The 27,934-nt window shown below is 40.1% G+C and overlaps 1 protein-coding gene across 3 annotated transcripts in view; it reads left to right on the forward strand.

Moving 5' to 3' along the window:
- FTO (FTO alpha-ketoglutarate dependent dioxygenase) overlaps window positions 1-27,934 on the forward strand; it is a 352,540-nt gene that overhangs the window by 100,923 nt on the left and 223,683 nt on the right. For all 3 annotated transcript variants that reach the window (XM_008513156.2, XM_070613663.1, XM_070613662.1), the window contains 2 exons: window positions 4,376-5,003; window positions 21,060-21,203. In XM_008513156.2, the coding sequence (XP_008511378.1) occupies window positions 4,376-5,003; window positions 21,060-21,203 (772 nt within the window). The remainder of the gene's footprint in view (window positions 1-4,375; window positions 5,004-21,059; window positions 21,204-27,934) is intronic.

Genomic DNA, 27,934 nt, shown 5'->3' on the forward strand with positions numbered 1-27,934 from the left:
GGAGGATGAAAAGGACCTGCCAGTAGAGAGTGGGGGAAAGAGCCTGGCTTGAAGGGGGTGAGGTGCTGGGTCCTAGAGGCCTGTAGGAAAAGAAGCAGATGTGGTCGGAGGGCAAAGGGACATGAGATATCAGTGAAAAAAATTTTGTTTTTAATACTTTCCCATGTCATTATTATTGTTTCATTTTTAGAGTGCTGCTTTCATTTATTTTTTTTAAATTTTATTTGTTTTTTTATTGAGGTCATATTGGCTTATAACATTGTGTAAATTTCACGTTTACATTATTATATTTCAGCTTCTGTGTAGTCTGCATCCTGTTCACCACAAGTAGTCTAGTTTTTATCTGTCACCATACATGTGTGCCCCCTTATCCCTTTCACCCTCCTCCCACACTCTCCTCCTCTGGCAACCACTGTTCTCCTTGTCTATGTGTTTGTTTATCTTCCACATATGAGTGAGATGATACAGTATTTGTCATTCTCTGACTTACTTCGCTTGGTATAATACCCTCAAGGTCCATCCATGTTGTCACAAATGGCATGATTTTCTCTTTTTTTTGTGGCTGACTAGTATTCCATTGTATATATGTACACCACATCTTCTTTATCCATTCATCCAGTGACAGGCACTTGGGTTGCTTCCACATCTTGGCTGTTGTGAATAATGTCGCAATGTACAAAGGGACGCATAAATCTCTTTGAACTGTTAATTTCACATCCTTCAGATTACTGCCCAGTAGTGGGATAGCTGGATCATGTGGTATTTCTATTGTTAATTTTTTGAGAAGTCTCCATACTACTTTCCATAGTGGCTGCACCAGTTTACATTCCCAGCAGCAATGTTCCCTTTTCTCCACATCCTCTCCAACACTTGTTATTTCTTCTTTTCTTGATCATAACCATTCTGACGGGCGTGAGGTGATATCTCGTTGTTTTGATTTGCATTTCCCTGATAATTAGTGATGTTGAACATCTTTAATTCTTTGGCAATTAACCCCTTATTGGATATGTCATCTGCAAACATTTTTCTCCCACTTGAGGGTTATCTTCTCATACAATGCTGTTTTTAATGTCAGAGTGTTTACATGTGATACTCAAATGGTTATGTGAGTTCCCAGGTCCTAAGAGTTCTGTGTCACTGTGTTAGGTATATCTTCGAGTCTCCAGCCCCGCACGTGTGGAGCAATAACAGCAGAATGGCATGTGTATGTATATATGTGTGTATTTTTTTTCCAGTCCGCTTCCTCTCTCACTCCTCGAGGGAGTGTGTTCCCAAACAAAGTTCTTAGAGGTTATCTTATTGTTCTTTAAGATTTTATACTAAGGATTATTTGAAGAACACTGGAATTGTTAAGAAGGTATAAAGACATTCCCTTCTTAAGCACTGCTGCTAGTTAGATATGCTTCAAGTATACTGAGGCCTCATGGAGCTCAGGGAATAGCCAGTTTAGTGACAACATTAGAGTTTGCTCATGGATCCAGAATGCTCTGTCTCTTGCTTACTAGATTACGTTGCTCTCTTCATGAGCTATGTAAGCAGGAAGTATGATGTTTCTGTTTCTGTTTATACATGCCATTTATACATGCCATTTATTTATTATTTGTTTATACATGCCATTTATACATGCCATCCCCACTTCATCCTCATTCTTTCCATCGTCAGCCTACTCTCATATGACTCTCATTCTCACCACTTTGCTGAAATTGCTCTTGTCATTGTCATCAGTGATTTCCGTGCTGCCAGGTCTAGTGGGTAATTTCTGTCCTCATGTCTCTCGGCCTCTCAGGGGCAGCTGACATAGTTGACTACTCTATCCTTCTTGCAACACTCCTGTCTTTTGGCTTCTGCAGTAATACTCTCCTGGTTTTCTACCTGGTCTCCTTGGCTGAGCCTTCCTCTGTGACTCAGAAAGTGGCTTTGGGCTGCCTTCTGTATTCGTGCTGTTTCCCTAGGAGATCTCATTTCCAGGTCTTTAAAAATCAGCTGTGTACTGACAATTCCCACCTTGGTTTCCCTAGCCCCACTTTTCCCTCTGATCTCTAGGTCTGTATATCCACTTGCCCCATGGCTATTCCCGCCTGAAGATTTCATGGGCATCTTAATGACTACAGCTTTGAAATGGAGCCCCTCCTTCCTTCTTATTCTTCCCCTACCATTCCTGTTTTATCCTAGTCTTCCTTGTTTAAAAAAATTGTAAATTGTTTATTCAGTTATTAAATACAGAAATCTGGAAGTCGTGTATAACTTCCTTCCTTTCTTCATCCCTCACATCCAATCCATAAGTGCATCCTTTTGCTCTGCCTATAAAATATGAATTTTATCTGGCCACTTATCTCTGTCTCTAACTCAGACCGTCATTACTTTTCTTCTGGACGGTTGTAATAGCACCTAATAGGATTCTTCACTTTTACATTTGCCTCTTTCCGACCCATGCCCAATATTTTAACTGAATGATTTTTATAAAATGTAAATCAAATGACTCGTCTCCCCTTGAAGTGCTCCAATGCACCTAGAGTGAGATCTGGAGTCCTTTCTTTGACCTCCCAGGCTCAGTGTGATGCAGCCTCTGCCTTCCTCTTCATCCTCATCGCATTCACTCTGCCTTTAGCTCTCTGCTCTAGTAAAACTGGCCTTCTTTTGTCTCTAGAGTAGTCTGGTCTCCACCCTCAGTGCCTTTGTAATTTTTTGGTCCCTCTTCCTGGGAAGCTCTTTCCCTAGCTCGTCCACAGCTGGTGCCTTCTTCTGAAGATCTCAGTGTAAATGCCAGCTCCTTAGAGTCTTTCCTTCTCTACTGACAGGTTTCCTATTGGTTTGTTTCTGTCCTAGTACTTAACACGATTTGGGATTGCTTCTCCATATTTATTTACCTGATTTGGTATAAAGCTCTGTGAGGGCAGGAAGCTTATCTCTGTCTAGTGTTTGATAGGTGCTAGACATATGTTGAGTGAAAAAAAATGTGTAGAAGAATAAATCGTCTTGCCCTGTTTATCATATAAATGGTAATTATTGAATGAAGATATAGAAGGAATGTGTGTCAGAAATGGTGGGCAACACGGTGGCGCAGTGGTTAAGTGCGCACGTTCTGCTTTGGCGGCCTGGGGTTTGCTGATTCGGATCCCAGGTACGGACATGGCACCACCTGGCATGCCATGCTGTGGCAGGTGTCCCACATATAAAGTAGAGGAAGATGGGCACGGATGTTAGCTCAGGGCCAGTCTTCCTCAACAAAAAGGGGAGGATTGGCAGTAGATGTTAGCTCAGGGCTAACTTCCTCAAAAAAAAAAAAATGGTGGGCAACACAATGCTAAGAAGGAACCGGTCAGATTAAACTTTATAGAGGTAAATGTAAAATCCTGTGCTTTGGTTAAAAAATGTCAGTTTCATATAGAATCAGGGAACTCTCGCTTGACACTCCTTTGTATGTGCAGCCCTAGGAGCTAGAAGGGTAGCTGAGAAGATAATGCAGTCCTAAACCACATCAATAAATGCATGTACTTCTGCTTTAGAGGAGGGAATTATCTTATAGTACTCTCCTCCAGTGACACCAGTAGAATTATTCCAACTTTCTGAATTGCAGTGGAATACTCATTCATTCATTCAGCATTTACCGAGTACATTCTGGGCACTGGTATTATAGTTGTGAACAAAATTGTCATGGCTCTTGTGTTCACAGGACTTAGTGTGTAAGTCCCAGAAAGAACTCATTTCTCTTTTAGTGACAGTGTTGAAGCAGAAACTAGCTTGTCATTTATTGAGAGGCAGTGCAATCTCGATATTAAGAACTCATGCTCCTGGAGCCCGCCTCTGGAGCCCAGTGGCTTCGAATTCCAGCTCCAGTGTTTATCAGCTGTGTGGCTTTGGGCCCATTTTGAAAATTCTCTGTGCTTCAGTGTTCTCCTCTATAGACGGGAGATCCTAATAGTGCTACTACCTAAAGTTGTGAGAAGTAAGTGAGTTAATGTGTATAAATCGTTTAGAATAGTACACTGCGCTTAGTAAGCACTTCAAACTAGGTGTTAAGCAGTTAATTAATAAAATTGTGTTTTCTGGGAGGGCAAAGGCTGGAAGACAGACTGAGGGTGGGGACAGGTGGTCATACAGGGAGGCTGGTAGATCAAAGCCCAGATTATTATGACTGTTTTGTTTACATTAAAGAGTTTTAATTGTTTGAGCTTGTGCTTGAAAACCTTGGCTGGGGAGTTGATGACGCTTGTTTTATTTAGTCTTCTGTTTTAGGCCAGAGAGATAAGAATCCTGTTTGGAAATACTACCTGATGGTTTTTTCTTTTCTTAGTGCTTGCAAAGAAACACACTTTTGGAAAGAATAAAATTATAGCTATTCATAACCACCTCTTTTTGCTTTGTTTTGTTTTAGTGGCAGCTGAAATATCCTAAGCTGATTCTCCGAGAAGCCGGCAGCGTCCCCGAGGAGCTCCACAAGGAGGTTCAGGAAGCCTTTTTCGCACTGCACAAGCACGGTTGCTTATTTCGGGACCTGGTTAGGATCCAAGGCAAAGATCTGCTCACTCCAGTGTCTCGCATCCTCATTGGTAACCCCGGCTGCACCTACAAGTACCTGAACACCAGGCTCTTCACGGTGCCCTGGCCAGTGAAGGGTTCTAATGCCAAATACAACGAGGCTGAAATAGCTGCTGCTTGTCAGAGCTTCCTCAAGCTCAATGACTACCTGCAGACAGAGACCATCCAGGCTTTGGAAGAACTCGCTGCCAAAGACAAAGCTAATATCGATGCCGTGCCAGTGTGCATAGGGCCAGATTTCCCCAGGCTTGGTATGGGGTCATCCTTTGATGGACAAGATGAAATGGACATTAAGAACAGAGCAGCATACAACGTAACTTTGTTGAATTTCATGGATCCCCAGAAAATGCCATACCTGAAAGAGGAGCCTTACTTTGGCATGGGGAAAATGGCGGTGAGCTGGCATCACGATGAAAATCTGGTGGAAAGGTCAGCGGTGGCAGTGTACAGTTATAGCTGTGAAGGTACCGTCTGCTCTGTGAAGAGGCAGCCCTGAACGTAGCATCACCGGAGCCGTGTAGGCTCTGGAGACTTACGTGCTTGTGTGTGTGTTTGTGTATTTGTGTGTATCTACATAGGTATCATGTGGTATCTAAACAGGTATCATGTTTTAGGCTTGCACACCCGTATCTCTGCAGAATATACCTCTTTCTCATCCAGCTGTGCTATCTAGCTCTTTGTTAGATTGTACTCAGATAGAATGTTTTCGTGTTTAAGCACTACTGTCGTTTTGTCTTTCCCATGCCCAGGAGAGCAGCATCTTGGTTTCATACAGCCAACTGCCTTTCTCTAAAGCTCTGAGTAGATCGTACAGTTGCTATAATTAACTTGCTGATAAAGGGCCAGGAAAGCAAAAACCTGTCAAATCTTTCCAGGTTCCCACAGGTGCGCATTTCCAGCCTTGCCAAAATATTTCATTATGGTTGATATCGCTGTCTTGATGGGAGTGATTTGTCAAATATGGATTTATTCTCGGCCTCATACAGTTTTGACTACTGTCCTTCCTTGCCATAAGCAGTTGAAGTGGGTTTTGTAAGCAGACAGTTCTCTATTTTCAGGAAACCCTCCAGCTCCCTGCCCCGCCCCCCTACCCCCCATCAGATCTGCAGTTTGAGACCTAATAGGAATGCTGTGGCAACCTCATTCTTGCAGTTTCTGAAATCTGGTCCCCTTGGAACAGAGATCATAGACTATCTTTTTTGTGGTCTGCCAGCTTTTCCTTCTTTTTTCTTCAGTTTCTGTGTGTTTAGGACAGAACAGGATTCTTTTTCAGAACAGGATTATAAAAAATGTAGTTGAACATCTTGAGGGCAGTGTGACCATTGCTGACTTTCTTCTTTGCCTGATAATTTGATAAAGAAATACAAGACAAAGTGTTAGCTTTTTCACCTCTTTAACCCTTCTACTTGTTTATGAAAGATGCGTTGGGAACCACAGTTCTAGATAGCCCATCAGGAAATGATCTGGAACTTTTAAGGGTCATTATTTTCTGAAGACTCTACTTTTTTAATGGGATTTTGTTGTGGTGTTGTTTTTTATTTAAACGTTTTATTAAACTAAAACGACTGTTTTGGAAAAGGGATTTTAATAAGAAATTTTCTTGGTTCTCTTAAATTTCTTACCATTTCCCCATCTCACAAATTTCCTCAGGATAGGTAAAATATTTCCTAACTTTACCTTATGTCTTCAGCCCAAAACAAGGAGCTAGTTGGGTGGTTGGAAATGTCACTGGTTTCCCTGGCATCTCAAATAATGATGCTGACCTAAGAAAATTGCTTGAAGGGGATTTGATGCTGTGCTAATGGGAAGAACCAAGATCCTCTGATCTTGAATAAGGCCTTGCCAGGGACTAAGAACTGTCACATCCAAGAACTCTGATGTGAGCGAACAGTGGAGTTTGTTAGTTTCTTTCTTAAGGAGGCATCTCTCTGAAACTGAGGCAGTGGTATGTGATAGCTCAGACTTCTACAAAGATGTCTTTGTGCGCCCTCAGCCCTACAGTTTAATAGTCCTATTGTACTTCCAGAGCGTGGGTGATTGAGTCGTTTTTGAAATCTAGAATATCGTTTAGAAAGGAATTTAATTTTTTTTTTGAGGAAGATTAGCCTGAGCTAACTGCTGCCAATCCTCCTCTTTTCGCTGAGGAAGACTGGCCCTGAGCTAACATCTGTGCCCATCTTCCTCTACTTTATATGTGGGACGCCTACCACAGTATGGTGTGCCAAGCGGTGCCATGTCCGCACCCGGGATCTGAACCGGCGAACCCCAGGCCGCCACAGCGGAACATGCGCACTTAACCACTGCGCCACTGGCCCGGCCCCTAAATTTTTAATTAGTAGTTTGTGTGGTTGACAGTAGTTTAGACTGATAACACAGACAAATATATGTAAATATATAAAGGTTCATCCTTCCAGTTATCACCTAGGGGAGGGAAGTGCAGACTTTGAATCTGTGCGGTGTAATTCCTTTGTTCTCTTAGCCCCTGAGATTCCCGGAACTCTGTCTAATAATGACAGCAGTACTGAAAGCTCTCATTTCTTGAGCACCTACTATGGGCCAGGCAGTGGTATAAGCATTACATGTATTCAGTTTATTTTTCCAACAACTCTATGAATGAAGTAGTACTCTTATCTTCACTTTACCGATGAGTAAACTGAGGCACAGAAGGATGATTAACTTTTCCAAGGTCATACAATGATTAATTAGCAAAGCTAAGATTTGAACCTAGACATTCTGGCTTCAGAGTCCCAACAGCTAAGGCTAAATGCCTTATGAGCAGGTATCTCCTATCCCTGCAGTTTGAGTTTTTGAAATGTCTGCCTCTGGAAAGGTTAAGGAAACGTTCTACTTGCTCTTCCTTGCACATCCTGATGCCCTCCCCTCTCTTGGCCACCTCACTTCTCTCTCCCCACAACATCTGCTGGAGCTTTTGCTGATTGGAAGGCGTTAGATTACCTTCTTCTATGAACTGGAACTCTAGGTCTCTGCCTGTGTGTGTGATGTTGGGTCAGATGGTTTACAAAGCATGTGCCTTGAAAATTTGGCGAGTGCATTTCTTCCAGGTGACTTCTAGGTGACAAAGGATCTGTTTATTTCTCTGGCCCCCTGTAATCCTGCCAGAGGTGTGGTAAGGGTAAACTTGAAGAGGGCCATTGGGTTAAAATCATGGTTGTGTTGGGAAGGGCTTAAAGCGGGCAAAGAGAGTGGAAATTTCAACCAGCTGTACTCTTTTCTGCGTGCTTGAACGTGTTTGTGGAGCAATTGCTAAGGGAGGTTCAGTGGGCTGTTCGAGACAGTGTGGAGACTCCAAAGGTCAATCAGGTGCCCTTCATGCCTTGCAAGGATAGGTGAAGTAACGGATGCTCTCATGATCATAGTTGTGACATGATGAAATGCCAGATCTGGAAGGGACTTTTGAAATTACCTAGTTCAAGCCTCTCGTTTTTCAGATGAAAACACTGAGGCAGGGAGAATGGAAGTGACTTGTCCAAGGTCAAGTAGTTACTTAGTGACAAAAAAGTGTTACATGCCACAGGAGAAGTTTATTTAAAATGCATTGGCAGTTCAGAAACAGAAGTGATTACTTCCTGCCGAAATTAAATTCACTGGAAGCTTAAGATCTTTTAGGAATGTGCTCTCAATATCCTTTCCCAGTGACATCTTCATGTAGATTTATAAAGAGCCAATCATCCCTCTTTGGTTTATTTCCCTGAGTAGAGGTCATTGATCAGTAATTGTATAGGATATGTGTAATTATGTACTAAATTCATTGGCTTCACAAGCAGTTCTAGTTAATAGATATCTTCCAGTAGGAGGATTGAAATGGTACAGTTTTTAATCAGGAATGGCTCTGGGGAACCATGTGTAAATAGGCAGAGTATTTGATTTTCCTGTGCTAGCCTTGCTGGCGATTGCTTGTTACTCCTAGATATAAGAAAACAAATTGTAGCGGGGGAGACATTAACAACCCACTGTTTAATATAGTCCTACACCTTGTTCTTTGCCTGGAATACCTTCAAAAAGACCACCTGAACAATAACTATTGGTTACCATTTTTGTTTGGAAGGAAACATTTTCTGCAACCATGGTCTTTATACAAAAAACAATTCTTAAGAATTTTAACTAGTGTCAGGTATTGCAGATTCTTGATACTAATTTTTCAGGTTTCCCGTGAAGGGCACAGCTGGAGAAGGCAGAGAGGCCAAGCTGCGATTCCTGCTAAGGATGTGATAGTCTAGAAAGCAGAGACTTCACAACACTTTTCTTGGAACTCTAGGATTCTCGTTTATGTCTTTGACTCAGGAAAGGTTGAAGCCACTTAAGGATGGGAATTTGTTCCCATAATTCTTAAATCGTTGTTTTGAAATGAGTAGCTCTATATTTCTTAGCTCACATTTGAGACCATGAAAAGATAGAATGTAATTGCAGCTAGGAGTTTTGGAGCATTCATAATTTAAAAAAATGCTATGATACTTAATGTTTTGCTTAGCCTCCCAGCATCCCTGTCTAAGGTCTCAAAGCGCATTTGACCTTGTTTGTTTGATTGTGTCATGCCACGTCCTGTTATTTCTGAAGTCACTTATATTGCTCAGTAAAACTTGTTTGGTCTTATAAATCACGTTTTTTTTTTTGTTTACCCCCATGCAGTTATTTCTTCGGTTAATAGTAAGCATCTGCTATTTGTCAGGCACTCTTCTAGATGCTGAACATACAACAATGAACAAAAATCTCTGCCCTCATGGAGCTGATGCTTTAGCAAGGAGGGACAGAAAATAAGCAAAGAAGACGACTGTGTAACAAGGGTGAGGCACAGGCTCACAGTTCTGAATAGGAAAGTCAAGCTTCCTTTAGAAGGTACCGTTTGAGCAAAGACTGGAAGCAGAGAGTGAAGGAAGGGTGAACAGTCTAGGGAGATGGGACCTGATGTTGGGATGTTTCAGGAAGAGCCAGTGTGGATGGAGTAGAAGGAGAGAAGAGGAAAAGTAACAGAAGTGAAGACAGAGAGGGAAGCCTAGGAGTGGGCCTGGGAAGGAGATAGGGCCTTGTGATACTGTCATACAAGGCGCCGGGCTTGGCCTTGGAGTGAGATGGGGAGTAGAAGAAGGGAGGCACTGGAAGCAGGAGAGCTGAAAGAGGCTGTTGCAGTAATCCAGCCTAGAGATGGTGGCCCAGATTAGACGAGGCAGAGATGATGGGAAATGTTCGTAGATGGTCCTGTGTCTTTTCACCAGAAAAGAGTGGGAGTGTTCAGTGCAGGTGAGAAAAGAAGACCAGCGGTCAAGAGGAGGCCAGGCCTACAAGAATGGCTGATTATTTTTCCCTTGTACAATAGCTTTATTGAGGTGTAATTTACATACAATATTTAAAGTTTACGGTTTCCTAAGTGTTAGCACACCTGTGAAACTGTCACAACAATCAAGATAGTGACCCAAGTTTCCTTGTGCCCTTGGTAATCTCTCTTTCCTGCCCTCACTTGCATCATTCGCCTCTTGCCTCAGGCAACCACTCATCTCTTTTCTGTCACTGTAGATTAGTGTGCATTTTTTGGAATTTTAGAGAAATGGAATTATACAATATGCACTATTTTTTTGTCTGGCTTCTTTCACTTAACATAATTATTGTGAGATTTACCCATATTGTGTGTATTAGTAATTTATTCTTTTATATTGTGGTAAGATATATATAAGATAAGATTTACCATTTTAACCATTTCTAAATGTATAGTTCAGTGGCATTAAGTACATTCACATTGTTGTGCAACCATCGCCACAACTTTTTCATCATCTCAGAGTGAAACTCTGTACCCATTAAATGCTAACTCTCTGTTCCACTTCCCCTAGCCCCTTGCGACCTCTGTTCCACTTTCTGTCTCTAAGAATTTGACTGCTCTAGGTACCTCATATGAGAGAAATCATGCAATATGTGTCCTTTTGTATATGGCTTATTTCACTTAGCAAACGTCTTCAAGGTTCATCTATGTTGTAGCATGTGTCAGACTTTTATTTTTTTAAGGATGAATAAAATTTCACTGTATGCATATGTCAGATTCTGTTTATCTTCTCCTCCATCAGTGGACATTTGGTTTGCTTCCCTCTTTGGGCTATTGTGAATAATGCTGTGATGAACATTGGTGTACAAATGTGTGTTTGAATCCCTGGTCTTAATTCTTTTGTGTATATACCTTGAAGTGAAATTGCTGAATCAAATGATGATTACATGTTTACTCTTTTGAGGGACCTCCATGCTGTTTTCTGCAATGACTGTTCCATCTTACATTCCCACCAACAGTGCACAAGGATTCCAGTTTCTCCACATCAATGCCAACACTTGTTTTCTGGTTATGCTTTTCTTTTTAAATAATAGCCAATTCTAATGGATGTGAAGTCATTTCTCTTTGCATTTCCCTAGTGATTAATGATGTTGAGCATCTTTTCACATGCCTGTTGATCATTTGTTTATCTTCTTTGGAGAAATGTCTATTCGAATCCTTTGTCCTTTTTGTTTTTTAAATGGTTGAGTTTTTATTTTTTATTTTTTTGGTGAGAAAGATTGGCCCTGAACGAACATCCACTGTCAATCCTCTACTTTTTGTTTGAGGAAAATTGTCCCTGAGCTAACATCTGTGCCAGTATTCCTCCATTTTGCATATGGGATGCTGCCACACCATGGCCTGATTAGTGGTGTGTAGGTCCGTGCCTGGGATCTGAACCTGCGAACCCCCAGCCACTGAATCGGAGTACGTGAACTCAACCACTATGCCACTGGACCGGTCCCTGCCAGTTTTTAAATTGAGTTGTTTTATTAGTCTTTGAGTTTTAGGGGTTCTTTATATGTTATGGATGTTAATCTCTCATCAGATATGTGATTTGCAATTATTTTCTTCAAGAATGGCTGAGTTTTTAATGATGTATTGGTGTGGTGAGCAGGAGATAAGAGAACAAATTGGATTGGAACAAGCTTTATTGTCTATGACATTAATTGGGCAGTTTAGTTCTGTACTGTTGAATGACGTCATTCATATTGATATTAATTAGCTGTGGGACCTTAGGCAAGTTACTTAAATTCTTTGTGACTCAGTTTTCTCATTTGTAAATAGTGATAAGGACCTAGTGAATCCCAGCTCAGGACTGTTAGGATTGAATACGTGTAAAACTCTAACATAATAGTGTTCAGCACTTACTAAGGATTCAATAAATGTTAGTTATTTTCAGTTTTTATTAAAACTATACATTCATGTAATTTTAAAAAGTCAACTATTTCTGTGTGGTTTGTTAAGAAAAAACACATTTATCTATGCCTTTTCTCCCCATTTTCATTTCCCCAGAGGCAATCAGTTTTATTCTTTTCTTTCAGGTAATGCTTTTGATAGTTAATAACATGCATATATTGTTTGGGGCGTTATTTATGGCCTTCCTGATAGGGAAAGTGAGGATTTACTTAGCTCTCTTTCCTCTTCCTGTCCACCTCAACGTGCTCACTCTTCTGATTTCCCGTGGTCCTGGTATAGGAACGTTGTAATTTTGGTTATGTCAGTATTCAACCTTATTGTTATCATGTCCATGAAAATGCTCTTCATAGCCTTGTCAGAAACTTTGATCAGTTTTCCTTTTCTTTAAAACTTCTTAGTTTTTTCCTTTGTTAATAGTGGTCTTGGTTGTTTTTTGTTTGTTTGAGTAGTTTTCTATGTAGTTATCAGCGGTTAAACCCTGTACTCTCTGCCAGTTATTTAAATCTCCTCTCGAGGGCTTTGGAACCTAATCAGATATTCTGTCAATTTCATTTTCTTGGAGAAATATCTTCGAGTCTCCCAACCTGCTCCAGTCTGGACTGGTTACCTCTATGCCTTCTTCCGTGTGGGATAGGAAGTTTGAGGGGCTTGTCAGAGAAGATGAGCACAGATGTCCCATCTTGTGAGATCCCTTCATTGTAATCCAGAGGATTCCCTTCATCTTCTCTCCTTTCTGGAGCTTCAGATTCCTGCATCCCATGTCTCTCTCTTTCCTGACTTGTTTATTTCCGTGGTACACATCCTCTAATGGTTTTCTGAGAAAGGGTCCTTAGGAGGTAAATTTTGGAGACCTCGAATGTCTTAAATTATCTTTATTCTGCCTTGACATGCATAGATGATTTAGGGTGTACAAATCTTGGTAGGGAATAATTTTGCTTTAGAGTTTTCTTCAGAGGGCATAGCACCATCTTTTATCTTCTGGTGTTCATGTTGAGAGTTCTGATTTTTTCCTTTATCTTTTATGTGACTGTTTTTGGTTGGATTATTTTCAAAAGTTTTATAACTTCACAGTGATATTTTTTCATCCATTATACTGAAATTCGTAGGTCCATTAAATCTGGAAACTCATATCCTTCAATGTGGGACATTTTCTTGAATTACTTTGTTAATTATTTCTTCCCCTTCAATGTTCTCTTCTCTCTAGAATCCATGTGGTTTGGTTCTTGAACTTTGGATTGTTCCTCTAATTTTCTTATTTATTTTCTTATTTTCAAACTTTCATATTTTTCAAATCTACTCTCTGAGAGATTTCCTTAACTTTATCTTCCAACTGGTCTTTTGAGGGTTTTTTTTTTAATTAGTGAAATATAGCATATAACATAAACATACAGCTTGATAAATTTCCACGAAATATCTGTGTAACTAGCATCAAGGTCAATAAATAAAACTTGCTAGCACCCCGCAAATGCTCCCTTCCAGTGTATTCTTCCCCCCCACATAACCACGTCCTGACTTCTGAGGCCGTACGTTAGTTTTACACATGCTTGAATTAGCACTGTAAGCTCTTTGAAGCCATGGTTTGTGTCTTGATCCTTCTTTGTATCCTCAGATAATGGAAAATCAGTAAGTATGTGTTGCCTAGAATCAGTAAGTATTTTTTTGTTCTTGAGTACTTGGGCTGTTCAACTACATCGTGGCCAGCGGCCAGTAACTCTTTGATTTCTGCAGCTAAAATCTTTGTTTAGAATTAGGATTCTTTTGGTTTCAAGTTCAGATACTTGACCTAAAGACCTGACCTAAACAGGCTTTATTTAAAGAGATGAATTGTCTCCCTTAATACTAAGACCAGAATTCTCATTGGTTCAGTGAACCTTATTTCAACGGTAATAGTGTGGTCAGTTTCTAAGTTCTTCTCCTTCATCTTTTGGCTCTTCTTGAGCTGTTACTTTCCTCTCTTGTGGCGAGCAAACTTCTCATGGCCCCCATATGGCTGCCTCCAGCTTTTGTGGCCACCCTCTTTCTTTTTCTTGGACTTTGGGGAGGAGAGAAACTGGGTCTTGGACATGTGCTTTGAACCCTGGATAAAGCTTTGCTTGACGCTAGGTGAACAGTTAATTATCCTCTTTTGCTTTAATCCAGTTTGGTTCTGGTCTTCTGTGTCATTCAAGACCTGACTTTTCCTGTAAGTCTCCGTGACTCTCTGTCCCCTCCTGAGGTTGCCCGAGGGATCGCAGCCTCTGCTGTTAGAAGCTCTGGTTTGGAGGAGGTGCTCTTTGAGAAGTGCCTCTGCTTCCTTTCCCCCTTTCGTATTTTACTTCAGATAATGTAGTGGCCTTGAAGCTTTAGCCAAAAGGCCCCAGAGCAGTTTTTTTCTCCTTTTCTTGCTTTCACTTTCCCCCCTAAGTCCATGAAACATGATGTAATAAGCTTCTCCTGTGTATGTGAATATTTATATCTTAAAAAAATTTTTTTTCAAATGCTTAATCTGAAAGCTGACAGAGCCAGACGTCACGTTGAAGGGCTTTAGATTTTTTGGTAAAGAGTTTTCAATATTTCTTCTGAAATCCCAGAAAACTTATAATTACTTTTACAATTTATCTGTATCGAGGGACTATGCTTGTCTTGAATTGCTTGTTTCGAGGCATCTGAGAGCAGCTGCTTGTTATAGATTCTGAGCTGGGACTGAGGAGAGGTTCCCCCGCCTTCAGACTTCTCTGAATTCTCCATTTCTTCAGACCATTCATTCGTCAGTGGCTGAGAAGGAGCATGCTGCGTGTCAGCAGCAGGCTTGACTCCTTGTTCCTCACAGCCCATCAAGGAAAGCATTCCTAAATTGTAGACCTCTTCCAGGGAGGCTTCTGCTTGGCTAAGCTTTCTTTCCTAGGGATATAGTCCTTCAGGAATGTTTCCACAGTGTTCTCTGGCTTATTCCATTTGCCGTTACTTTGGAAACCTGTCCAGAAAAATTATACGAAGTCTGCTCATAGTCTGCCTTCCAGAGGGATGGTTCTGAAAAACAGATCTGACCAATGAAGAAGTCTATAGTGTCTGTCATTACCCTCAGTATAAGTCTAGGTTCCTTACCAGGCTTCACAAGACCCTGCATGTCCTGGCCTCTGCCCACCTCTCTAGCCTCTCTTGCAAATACGTGTCATTGATGTCATACTCTTGCAACACAGAATCAATTATGTTCTTATACACCCACCATGCCATTTCCCTCCTCGAATGTGTCTTCCCAACTTCAAGCCCTCGCCTTTCACCTTCTGTCTCTTTCCATTTTTGACAACAGATTTCCTGTCCCAGACACTGGAATATCATAGATCAGTGCTGGAAAGAGAAAGTATCAGTGGGCTTCATATACCAGCTGACTGTCTGCAACTTCTAAGTTTCTCCTGCCTCAGGATCCGTGACATGGATGGGAAGGGACCTGCTACTTCAGCCCCTCTAGGTGTGGGGTTACGGAAACAGAGAAAATAATTGCCAGGGCCAGAGTCTTAGAAATCTTGGCCCTTGGCTAGGGAATAGAGACTAGGAAACAGGGCTATTTTTTAGTATGTGGTGACGATGAATATATACTTACATATCAGGAAAATTATTGACATAGTATTAATGGTATGTGTTATTAAATATGGTACAGAGTTTCAAGCGATACATTTTATTTGATTAGAACTGTCATCTCTTTCTTCATGCTCAGGCTTCTAGCTTTGTTTCCTATGTAACAGTGGTTGCATACAGCTTTAATAATGTAAACAAAATATTTGATGGCATTTATCTTCTATTAAATGGAATTAATTTTTTCTCAAAAACTAGTTAGCATAAAAACCCAAATTGGTTAATTTTGGGGGGAGGTTTTGGACATTTTAGACTTGACATTTAAACTTAGTATTCTTTTGTATTCTGTCACAGCTTTTCCTTCTTTAACACTTTGGTTAGCGGGAGCCGGGATTGCACCCAACTCACTGAGAGGCTTAAAATCCTTTCATTGTTACTGAGGTTTACAGGCAAGTAGGAGCCTATTGCCTCTGCTTGAGGCAAAAGATATGGGCAAGAGTAATCAGTTGCAGTTGTTCTAGATAATTACAAGTTGATTTTATTGAGAAAGTGAGCAACACTATACTTATGCAGTAAAAAGTTTATCAGACATACATCTTCCCGCCTCCCTACCCAGCCCAAGGAGGAAACAAACCTTCAACAAAACCTTGTTTTAATGAGCACATTTCAGAGGTGCGGGATTTATGGGAGACATCAGGAAACACTGATTGCAATTACTGTCTCTGTTTGTCGTTCAGGACTTTATTGGTGCCATATTGAGAAGAGTGCTAGGATGAAAGTTAGAGAGGAAAGTAGCCAACCAGCCTGTTGGCCTTTGAAGATTACCACTTACTAGAGTAGCCAGATGCAGTGGCATTAAAACCGCCTGAAAACCGTTGTCTTTATAATTTAAATCATTTCTTTTTAAAGTTAAGTTATAGTTGATTTGACCAGAGAGGGACATATGAAAAATCTTCTTAAAATAGTTCTATTCTTTCTTCTTGTGCTGCTTGCTACACCTGTTGTCATTAGGGCCCCCTAGAATGAAGCAGCCTGAAGTCTTGGGACATCACAAATACAAACATATGATTTCAATATGATATCAATATTCTTTTGCTAGGTTGATCTGGATATCAAATAATTTAGCGTTAATTACTTTGTTACATTGTATGACCTTGTTCATCACATTACGTTATTAGGTATTAGTCACATTACGTCATTATTATTTTATGCAGCCTCGGCTTCCTCACTAATATGTGCAGTAGACATCTCTATCAGATCACATATATCAAAACTCAAGAGCAAGGGTTGGCAGACATTTTCTGTAAAGCGCCAAATAATAGATATTTCTGGCTTTGTGGGCCTTGTGATCTGTGTCTCAGCGACTCAGCCATACTGTAAAGTGTGAGAGCAGCCAGGGCCAGTATGTAAATGAGTGGGCATGACCGTGTGCCAGTTAAACTTCATGAGTAAAAGCAGGTGTGGGGCCTGATTGCCTGTGGGCTAGAGCAAGGTTCACAGACTTCAATGCCTGTAGGGGCCAGGCAGGTCCCGCAGATGAGGGAACTGGCTGACTGGGGACTGCCACTTGCAGAGAGCCTTGTCTAAAGGGGCAGCTGCTTCTTACGTATAGCCACTTGTGACTGGCTCAGTGATACCAGATCTTGTAGTTCAAGAGTAGCTAGAAATTTGTATTTTTATGCAAAGTACGTTGATCAGCTGGCAACTAATTTAGATTTCTCAAGGACATACAGTGCAGGTCTAGCTGTACACATTTGTGAGCTCCTTTCTGATTCATGGGATCTAGTTTTGCAAATTCTGCTGTTTTCAGCTGTAACTGTGTATTATGTACAAATAAGAACTGGCTGGAGAATGTCATCGGACATGGACAGCAAATATCTGGTTCTGCTGCTGCTAACTAACCCTTCTAGTGCCTACGACCAGACGTCAGTGCTTGATCATACCACTCTTTCCTGCAGAGCCTGGAGAAAATTGCAGAATTCTCCACTGAGGCTCAAAAAAGCCACAACCAATGAATTAGTAGTATCCACTGCTATGTAAGGTATTTGTTGTTCCAGAGGATTCTCTTTAAAATGTTTTTGAGATTAACCTAGAAAATGGCTTTGAGCTTTTAATATACGACTTTATTTTTAAAGAAACCTAGCTAAAAGTTCCTCTTAAAAGAAGAGTACTTGAGAAACCATGTATCAGAAATAAGAAATATGAAAAAAGGTAAGATTCTGTTCATACGGCATTATCAGATTTTAGATTCAAACTTAAGGAATTGAAGATTACCCAAAGTTGGATGTGCCCTTGAAGGTCATTCAACAGCACTGCTTCCTTGAAGAGACCATGAATTTGGATTTCTGGTCTGGTTTTTCCCGTCACACCTGTGGAATGTAATGTGAATGAATGGTTATAAAGGGGAGTTCCTTTTTTCCTTTTTTTTTTTTTTTTTTTTTTACTGCTGTTGACCCTTGTGCACAGTTCCTGTAGAGTAAGATGTTCAGGCTGTAGGGATCTGTGTATGAGTGTGTGCCATCTGGGATGCATGCACTTTTGGATTGTGTATGTGACATGTACACGATAAGAGCCTAAGTAAAACATGCCTTATTGTCCAACTGATTGCATGAATTAACATTTTCTTTTCCTGCCATCTAGCGCGGTAAGGACTGTGAATGGTGTGAACTGAAAGAACATTTTGTTTTTAAGCAAGCAGTTTAGTGCGAGTGATCATTGAATGCCTTCTGTGTGCCAGTTACCAGGGCTCTAAATACGGGTGAAAAAGAAAAACGGACCCTGCCCTTGAAGACCAGAGTCTAGTGGATTAAAGTCTCATGGAATTCAAAATGTCCCCCTGCTAGTCATCAGTGAGGAACATTTGCAGTTCCTCTGGAAGGAAGGCTCCACTAGGGGAGGGGTCTTTGTTTCATTCACCGATGGATCCCAAGTGCCTGGGTCAGTGCCTAGTGTGTAGTAAGTGCTCAATAAATATTTCTTACATGAACTTTGGCAAGTTTTTATGTAGGGCCATCCCTGTGAGACTGGTCATGTAGGCAAATCATAGCGTGTGCCTTCCACTTCCTTTCTGTCTCTCTCCCACCACTGTATCTCAGCCACGTGGTTCTCCTCCCAGAAAAATAAGTCTTGAGTATCCTTCCAGAAATATCATACGTACTTATGCACACATAAGTGTGTGCATGTGCTTATATTTTTTACACAAATTATAGCCTATTCGTTTCTTTCTCTTAAACGTATGCCAGATGGATGGTTGAGGGAAACGGGGTAGGGGAAGGGTGACGGGTAAAAGGGGGCACGTGTACAGTGAGAGATGGTAATTAGACTTTGGGGGTGAACATGTAGTCTACACAGAAATCAAAATAGAATGATGGGCACCTGAAATTTATACGTTATAAACCAATGTTTCCTCAATGAGAAATGTGTGTGTGTGTGTATAATATATCAGATGGTTCTGTATCAGTGTATAGGCATATTACTTTTAGTGACTACCTAGTATTTTATTGCTGGGACATTTCATAATTTATTTAACCAGAAACTTATTGATAGTTGTTTAGGTTATTTCTGATCTTTTGCTCTTATAAGCAGTTCTACAATAAATATCCTTGCTCAAAAGTCATTTGGCAATCTCTGCAAGTATATTTTAGTATGCATTCCTAAGAGTGGAATTGTGGAATTTGTATAAGTTCAGAGGGTTTATGCATTTGTGGTGTTGATACGCTTTGCCAAATTGTCCTCTACACAGAGCATGTGTGTGCCATTTTGTTACACTCTTAACTAACACCATATTTTATCAGTGTTTGATCTTTTCTGATCTGATAGGTGAAAAATATCTATTGTGGCTTTAATTTGCATTTCTCTTACCTGAATAAGTTTGAACATCTTTTTATATGTTTACGAACTCATTTTATTTCCTTTTATGTGTTCTGTCTTCATAACTTTTGCCCATTTTCCTTTTTTTTTTTTCCTGAGGAGGATTTGCCCTGAGCTAACATGTGTTGCCAGTCTTCCTCTTTTTGCTCAAGGAAGAATTACCCTGAGCTAACATCTGTGCCAATCTTCCTCTATTTTGTATGTGGGTCGCCACCACAGCATAGCTGCCAATGAATGGCGTAGGTCTGCACCTGGGAACCAAACCCAGGCCATCAAAGCAGAGCGCACTGAACTTAACCATTAGGACGTGGGGCTGGCTCCAGTTTTTCTTTTTAATTATTGATCTTTATCTTATTGATGTGTAGGAGCTCTTTATTATGTTAAAAAAAAAATTTCCTGGCTATGCTTCCTTCTTTATATTTCCATGTGAGTTACAGAATCATCATGTCCGGTTACCAACCCCACTCACCTAAAAATCAATCCTGTTGGTATTTTTATTGTGTTTATGTCAGACTTGTAGATGAGTTTAGGGAGAACTGACATTTCCATGATGTTCGGTCTTATCTCCCAAGAACATAATATGTCTTTACATTTGTTTAAATCTTCTTTTGTCTCCTTCAATAATATTTTAAAGTTTTTCCTCATGTAGACAGTGCAAATGTAAGAATCTTACTAGATATTTTTACATGCATACTTTTATAGCTAACATTTTCTTAACTGGCCTGTTGCTTGGGAAATATTCTTCCTGATTGATTTGCCGATAAATAATCATATCATTTGCAAAAAAATATTTTTTCCTATTAAAAAATCTTTTACTTCTTCTTTTGTCTAATGAGGACTCCTCTGTTATGCAACTCCAGAAGGCACCAGAATAATGATGAGTCATTGTCATGATAAGGGACATTATTTGCTAATGCTTAACTTTGGCAATGTTTCTAATGTTTCCCTATTAAAATATGATGCGGGCTTTGGGGTTGAGATAGGTGAGTATTTTATCATGGTAAGGAACTGGCCATCTGTTCCTGTTTTATTGAGGTTTTTATCATGAAAGCCTGTATTTTATTGAATACTTTTGTGTATTTCAGGTGACTCTGGATTTTTGTTTTGTTTTGTTTTGATCTCTGAATTTGATGAATTTTAAGTATTACGGTTTTATACATTGAACTATCCTTGTGTTCCTGGAATAAGTTTTACTTGGTTATGGGATGTTATTCTTTTAATATTCTGCTGGATTTGGGTTCTATTTCCTTATATTTAGAAGTTTTGCGTTGATTTTCAGATGTGATATTGTTGTGTGTGTGTGTGTGTGTTCTTTTTGGATGTAGATACATATTGCTCTATCTTTGTGAAAAGAATTTGGGAACTTCTTTTTCTATGCTCTTAGACAATTTAAAGTATATTGAAATTACCACTCCTTAATTTGGTAAAATTCTCCTTTGAAACTCTGTGGGCCCCTGTTTTCCTCAGAGAGAGTTCTCTGACAACTTCCTCTAGACCTTCTGTGGCTTATTTAAGCTTTTCTACGTCTTCTGGGGTCAATTTTGATAATTAATATCTTCCTAAAAATCTATGCATTTAATCCAGATTTTCTAATTTATTTGCATGGAATTGAACAAAATAATCTTCTTTTATTTTTCTTGGTATCTGTGATAATTTCCTAACCATTTTAAGATTTTTTTAAATTAAAAAATAAATGATGTGTTAAAAATAGTCTAAAGAAGTTTTTTTTAAAAAATATGACATAAAGGAGGATATAGTTCATAGCATCCATATTTTAGTAAAACTTCAATTACTCCTAACGTAACTATTATAACACCCAGAACTTTAAATGAAATATTTCCTTTCTGATCACTTTCTTCTCTTTTGACAGGCCCTGAAGAGGAAAGTGAGGATGATCCTCAACTCGAAGGCAGAGATCCTGATATCTGGCATGTTGGTTTCAAGATCTCGTGGGACATAGAGACGCCTGGTTTGGCAATACCCCTTCACCAAGGAGACTGCTATTTTATGCTGGGTAATTAGGAGGATTAGAACTATAGTGATGCTCTAGTGTCTTAAGTGTTAGATTATTGGGTGTATATTTTGAATATGTCTTTTGAAATAAACTTTTCAAGTATTTTATAGTGATAATGAAACTTGTATATGTACGTAAGTAGATTTTTTCATGGAGATACTGCTAATTTTTAAAAGTTACTTTTCTTTTCATTCTCTGTGTTCATGGAGTTCCCCAAAGTGTGCTAAACGGTTTTCAGGATTCTTCATCAGAGCTACTAAATCATCTAAATCAACTTATCAGTGTGAAATTTTTAATATATTTCCCTGTCTATATAAGTTCTCAGTGAGAACGTTTTTTCTAGTTTTGCATTTAATTTCTTTTCAAGAGCAGCTGGCCTAACACCGAGGCTTTCTCTCCACTTGTCATTTGGTTCTTCAGGAAGCAATATTTCAGCTGTGCTTAGGCTAACCAAAGCTGGGGGGTTTGTGGAGCTTTGTTTGCTTCTTTGCTGTCAGTTTTTTGTTTTGTTTATGGTCTTTCTACTTGTTTTTCAATGCACAGTGTGCAAACAGTATCTTTTTTACTCAAAAGCTTCTCAGTCTTTGTTCTCTCCTTGGCTCTGGCTCTTGATTATTCAGAGTTATTTAATTTTAAGTTCATCCCACTCTTACCTCCTGGGGGAATCTGCTGCTGTTGGTTTTAGAGCCAGGAAGCACCATGGCTTTAACCCAGCGTTTATGATGAGAATGATTTCCCGATTAACTGAGTATTTGTAGAGGGCCCACCGTGTTCCACGTGCTGCGGAAGGTTCTGGAGGACGTTGGAGATGGATAAAACTTGGTCCTTGCCTTCCAGGAATTCAGAGTTTTGAATAGCTCTTTAGGCCGTTATCTCATGAAGTGTTTTCCCAATTTCAGTCATTCGCACATCAGCTTCAAGGTTCTTCTCATATCCATGTGCTATTGCACTATTACTTATGTGATAGTTCTCTCTGAATAAACTCACTTTTTTCTTTGACTAAAATGAATTTATTTTAGGAGATTTTATATCACTGTCTAAAATGGAAAACCAGTATCACTTGGCATGATTAGAAGAGTTTCATAAATATAGAGAGAACTGAAAGCGGTGTTAAGTGCCTGCTCCCTTTGTTTGCTGAGGACCCTGAGTCTGCGTCCAGTTCCGTCTTTGTTTAGTGACTGTTAGAGAGGTGTTAACTACATAGTGGTACCAATCTGAGCCTTTCTCCGTGATGTAGGAGAGATTGAAAGGTCATTATGCAGGCGTTACTTTCTCCTGGTTGATTAGATGGTACTTAATGCTGTGTCCCTTTACCTCTTAACTTCTTCTGGTGGAGTGACTCCTGTATTTGTTGAACGCTAATCTAAATAAGCCCTAAATCTCTTGCCTTCCATTTGCGTGTTGCTTTACAGTTTATAAATCAGTTTCACTTAAGCAATCTCATTCAGTCTCCAAACAACCTTGTGAGGAGACGGGGCAGAGAATGTTCTTTTCCTAAGTAATTTGCCTGACGCCACTTCGTATGAGGCAGAGCAGGGACCAGAATGGGTTGCACGTTTCATATACAATGCTTTTCCCACCCCAAAAGGGACCGTTTGGACTTGGTCCCAGTACACTGAAGTCTCCACATGGCAGTGTTTCGAGGGTTCAAGTCTTCTCCCCCTGCCCCTGCCCTGCTTGCCGCAGGCTGAGTTCCTGTTCTGAAATCTTCGCCCCATCCTTCAACATCATTTGAGTTACCTCAAATGATTATTATTTCATTTTTTAATGTACCACCTAGTTATGGACTTTGTCTTTTTTTCTATACATATATATGTCTGAAATAAGAGTAGAGTGTGAATAACAGTCACATTTTGGGGAGACTGACAACAAGTCAAGACTTGTTTTAATCTTCTCAATAACCCTGGGAAGTGGATGTTAACTATGTTGCAAAAGAACAACTGAAGGTTAGATTGCCGCAGCTGCTTAGCCGTGGTTGCACAGCTGGTAAGAAGCAAGCGTTGGAACTTGGCATTTTATCCCACTTAGGCTCTGACACCCCATGTCAGGCCATCCTCCTCCCCACGTGGATGCCCTCCTCCCCCACTCGGGCACTGACCCTGCTCTGGGCTTCCGTGCCCTCCTGTCCCTCCCTCACCCGCATCCCTCTGCCTCACCTGATGGCTTTAGGACGAAGTTGTTCAGGAAGGGAGGAAAAGAAGATGACGACAATGTTCTGTTTGATTCTTTCTTTTCCGCTTCTTTTTAAAGTTTTTTTTTTTTTGCCTCAGAAATAGATTAATAAAAATATTTTAAAATTACATTGTCCTTTTGACTTATATTTTATAATGAATATACATTTTTAAATATACATTGGGTCCCTTAGCTATTGTAGGTGATAAACAAGAAGTGAGTGTTATTATTTTATAGGATCGAATATCTCTTTCTGATTTCCCAACTCCTGCCTTCAGATATAGATGAAATAGCTGCTACCCTGCTGAACTGGGTCAAGCACAGCACAATGTACCCGAAGTTTCATTTAGAATATATTTTCTTAGTAAGGTGTCATATTCAATTTCTAAAATGAATTTTCCTCCATCACCTCTTAAACAAAACAAAAATAAAAGCAACCATGGTCTGATCCTACGTCTTCTCTTTACTTTTTAAAATCCGAATACCATAAGGAGCCATGTGGAGGGACCGCAGCCCGGTGCTGATATCTGAAATCTGAACTTCGTAGCACTTATGAAAAGGAAACAGTTTAGCTCAATTTATAATAATATATTGGTCTGCAGAGGAAGTACAGACTGAACCCTGCTGTCTCAAGTAAATACTCCAGGGGTGTCTGCTGGGGCGCGTGTCGGGTGCCTGCAATAAATCCTCTGCCTGTGGAAGTGAGTGAAGGCCCTGCTGGCAGTGCCTGAGGATACGCTTAACTGGGGTTGTCACGGTTTTACCTTTAAATTGGAATCTTTGCCCTAATCTCACAGTTAGACATGACCAGATTTGCAAACAGATTTACAATTTTCACTAATTTTCCAACCAGGACTTCAAAACACACTTAGAGGAAAAAAAAAGTACACTCTGGTCTTTCTCAGAGTACGATGATTTACTTTGCCACAGATGTTTTCCATAGACTGAATGTAACCAGGGAGTTAGGGACTTAAAAGTGGCTTGGAGACAAACCGTGGGTTTGTTTTTTGTGGAACAGATTATACAGTTCAAGGGACATCAACCCAGTTATGTTCATTAACCAGGAGCTGGTGTGGAGGTGGGATGGTTCGGGACAAAGGTGAGTGCTCTGTAAACGTTTGGGGCAAACCTCCTTTTATCCTCCCTTCACTTATTGTTATTATTTTTTACGTGTCACTCTTCAGGACTCTGTTCTATCTGGTCTCTTTACTTCTGTTTCCTTAAATCCAACTAAATCTCATTTCAAATATCTGTTGTTTACTATAACAATCAGGCATTTTAAAGCTTCAGTTATCAAGTAAAAATTCCACAGCAAAAAAAGAAAAAAGCAGTATAAATTGGAATGCACAGTATTTCTCTCTGGTTTTGCTTTGCCTTCCCAACAGTTTAGGGTAGGATAATGCAAAGGCCATTTTCTTTGAGGTAACGGGGTTCCAGACTCACTGCGTTGGCTATTGGCCCCTCACCGTTAGCGCCTCTTTGAGTCTCCTCCTCCACCTCAGAGCCAGTGCTGATGATACCTGCCTCCCAGGGTTCTTGTGAGGCCGAGTAAGAAAGTGTGTGGGAAAGTGCTTTGCAAACTACCCTTTGAATGTGGGGACTTAGAGTGACGAGTGGGACCTGGGCCATGGCACATTGGAGAATCAGTGAGGCAAGTGGGTCACAGGAGAGTGCTGACTGTTGCGTTCTTATCCTGCTTCATGCCCTGAGTTTTGCACCTACCTGTTCCAGATAGATGTTTCCATAGCCACATAAAGGAACGACAAGGAAGTGAAATCTCACCAGTTGATTCTTGAGGGTGAGGGGATCCAGCATCTGGCCATTGTTGAATCGGAGCTCTGTGGAAGCCACAGTCTTACCTTGGTGGAGGCTGAGTTTACTTAGAAAGCCTGACCAGTAGCCTTTTATGGATTAGGTTCACCTTCTTTGAGATACCTATGGCTTAGGGCAGCAAGGCCCAGAGCACTGTGAACGTTTTGATGTGGTGTAACCGGAAAACCGGCGGGGCTTCTATTTTTGGAGTCAACGTGAGCACTCTGGTCGGAGTCTGTAGCCCTGTGAGCAGGAAGAACAGAGGCCTGTAGGCCTAGGGCTCCTCTGGGACTTAACTTGGAGACTGTGGTATCTTTGTAAATCCTCCAGGTGTCCCTCAGTCCTGCCCTGATTTAGACATTTTGTTCAAAGGAAAAGGCTTTTGTTATTTCTTCCTCTGATCCCTTTCCCTTCCTCCCCCAACCTTTGACTGACCAACTGAAGTAAAAAGTACCTATAATTTATGGCTTAATCATAAATTCTAAATAATTATACTTTATTACCTCTCATGGGTCTTGAAGTGTAGGTGCTGTGTTCTGCTTTCTGCCAAGGCAAGGGAATAATAGAGAAACAGTAATAAATTATAACTTGAGGCTGCAGTCGGTAAGCTTGAGGAATTGCCATTTAAGTGGAAAGTGCTTGAACAGCCAAATGAGCACCTGTCATGCTTATTTTCACTTTGAAAAGTAGAAACATGACAGTGTAGTCTCAACTCCTTGTCCAGTATGAACTTACCGTGTTCTTCTTGCCTTCTCAGCAATGCTGCACTGGCTGCTGCTTGCTGCTCACTTTCTCAGGGTTGAGAAGGCATCTCTCCTCCTGGAACTTTCACTCTGAAGTATGATCCTGAATGCTGACATTTTCAAACTCCTGCCTTTTGGTTTGATACCTGATTTTTTTGTATTCAGTAAAACTAGGGAGAGGGCCTGGTTCCTGGAGGCCCTGAGGATAGGAACGTGAGTGTATTCCTGGGTACTTGAAAGGGTTTGCCTCTGTCGTACACTTTCTGTCATATCCAGTCTTTTTGCTTATCTCCACGTCATTTATGTCTTGAACTTTACTTGGAATGTGTGTGATGGGTGCCTACTGAGGGCCAGGCACTGTGCTGCAGGCTTTAATATATTTTATTTGTTTCTCATAACAACCTATCAGGTAGGTAGTCCTATCTCCATTTTTTCCCAGAAAAGAAAATTGATGGGGATTGACTGCGAATGGGTATGTGGTTTCTCAAGGGGTATGAAAATGCTCTAAAATTAGTTTGTGGTGACGGTTGCACAATCCTGTGAACATACTAAGATACAGTGAATTGTATACTTTCAATGAGTGCATTGTTTGGTATGTGAATTAGATCTCAATAAAGCTCTTTTTAAGAACGGAAATTGAGGCTTAGAGAGGTAAAATAACTTGTTGAAGGTGACGTACATAGCACAGCTTGTGTTTGAATCCAGGTTTCTCTGAGACCAAAGCTGCTCTTTCTTCCACTGAACTCTGCTTCTTCACTAATTATATAGTCATGGGATCTTTTTTCTTTAAAAATGTGGAAAAAATAATTGAACAATTAATAAATACACATATATTCTCGTTGCAAAGGGTTCACATAATATGGAACTATAATAGAATAAAATGTGGACATTCTGTTTTTCCTGCCTCTCCTATCTGGTCTTTTTGTAAGCATTACTTTGTAAGCATAAATATAATTATGTTAATATGTTTACATATATGTTGCTGCTGCTTTAAAAAAACACAAATGAGACTTTATAATGTATATTACTAGAGTACTTGTTTTTTTCTTTTTAAACTTAATAATATGTCCTGAAGATCTTTTCATGTTAGTACCTCATTCATATTATTTTTGGTATTAAAAAATAATATATGCATTAGGAAATAAAAATTCAAACAACTGGATGATCTAAAATGGAAAGTGAAAAACCCTTTGCCACCTGTCTGTAGGTTTCATTTCTTAGAAGTGAATACTTTTCACTGTATATGCATTTTATTCTTTAAGTGATTGCCTCTATAGCTCTTAAACATGTGCTTAATGCTCCTCTTTCTTTATCCAGCAGCTTTGAGCACTCTCAGTCTCTCCATTAAGAAAAATGTGGAATTGGCTCTCTTACACTATTACACTATTTCTCACTCTTGCTAACTTTTGTTAGTTAACATTTCTTTTTTTTTCTTTTTCTTTTTTTTTTTTAGAGACTTTTATTTATGTTTTCCTTTTTCTCCCCAAAGCCCCCCAGTACATAGTTGTATATTTTTGGATGTGGGTCCTTCTAGTTGTGGCATGTGGAGTGCCGCCTCACCATGGCCTGATGAGCGGTGCCATGTCCACGCCCAGGATCCGAACTGGCAAAACCCGGGGCGGCCAAAGTGGAGTGCGAGAACGCAACCACTCGGCCACAGTGCCGGCCCCTTAGTTTTTTTTCTTAATCGATTACCTTTATAACCAGTATATAGATACTTTCTGTTGACTTTTAGCGTGTAAGATGGAGAATTAAAGTTCTCTTTCAGCCACATCATTACTTTCACATTTCTGAAGTTTATAATGTTTACATACTAATCTGTAATTTTGATAAGACTGCCATGCTTTCTCTGTACAATCATTCTGAAATTTGAAAGCCGGTACGTAACAGTGCTTGTAATGTGTTATTTATTGCAGAAGGCAGTAGAGTGACTGGATCCGTAAACAGGAGATGTAACCCACTGTCCTCACTAAATTTGTGTCCGTTGTAGGGGAATGTTGCAAT

The sequence above is a fragment of the Equus przewalskii genome, chromosome 3, assembly GCF_037783145.1.
Source record: "Equus przewalskii isolate Varuska chromosome 3, EquPr2, whole genome shotgun sequence".
Taxonomy (NCBI): Eukaryota; Metazoa; Chordata; class Mammalia; order Perissodactyla; family Equidae; genus Equus; species Equus przewalskii.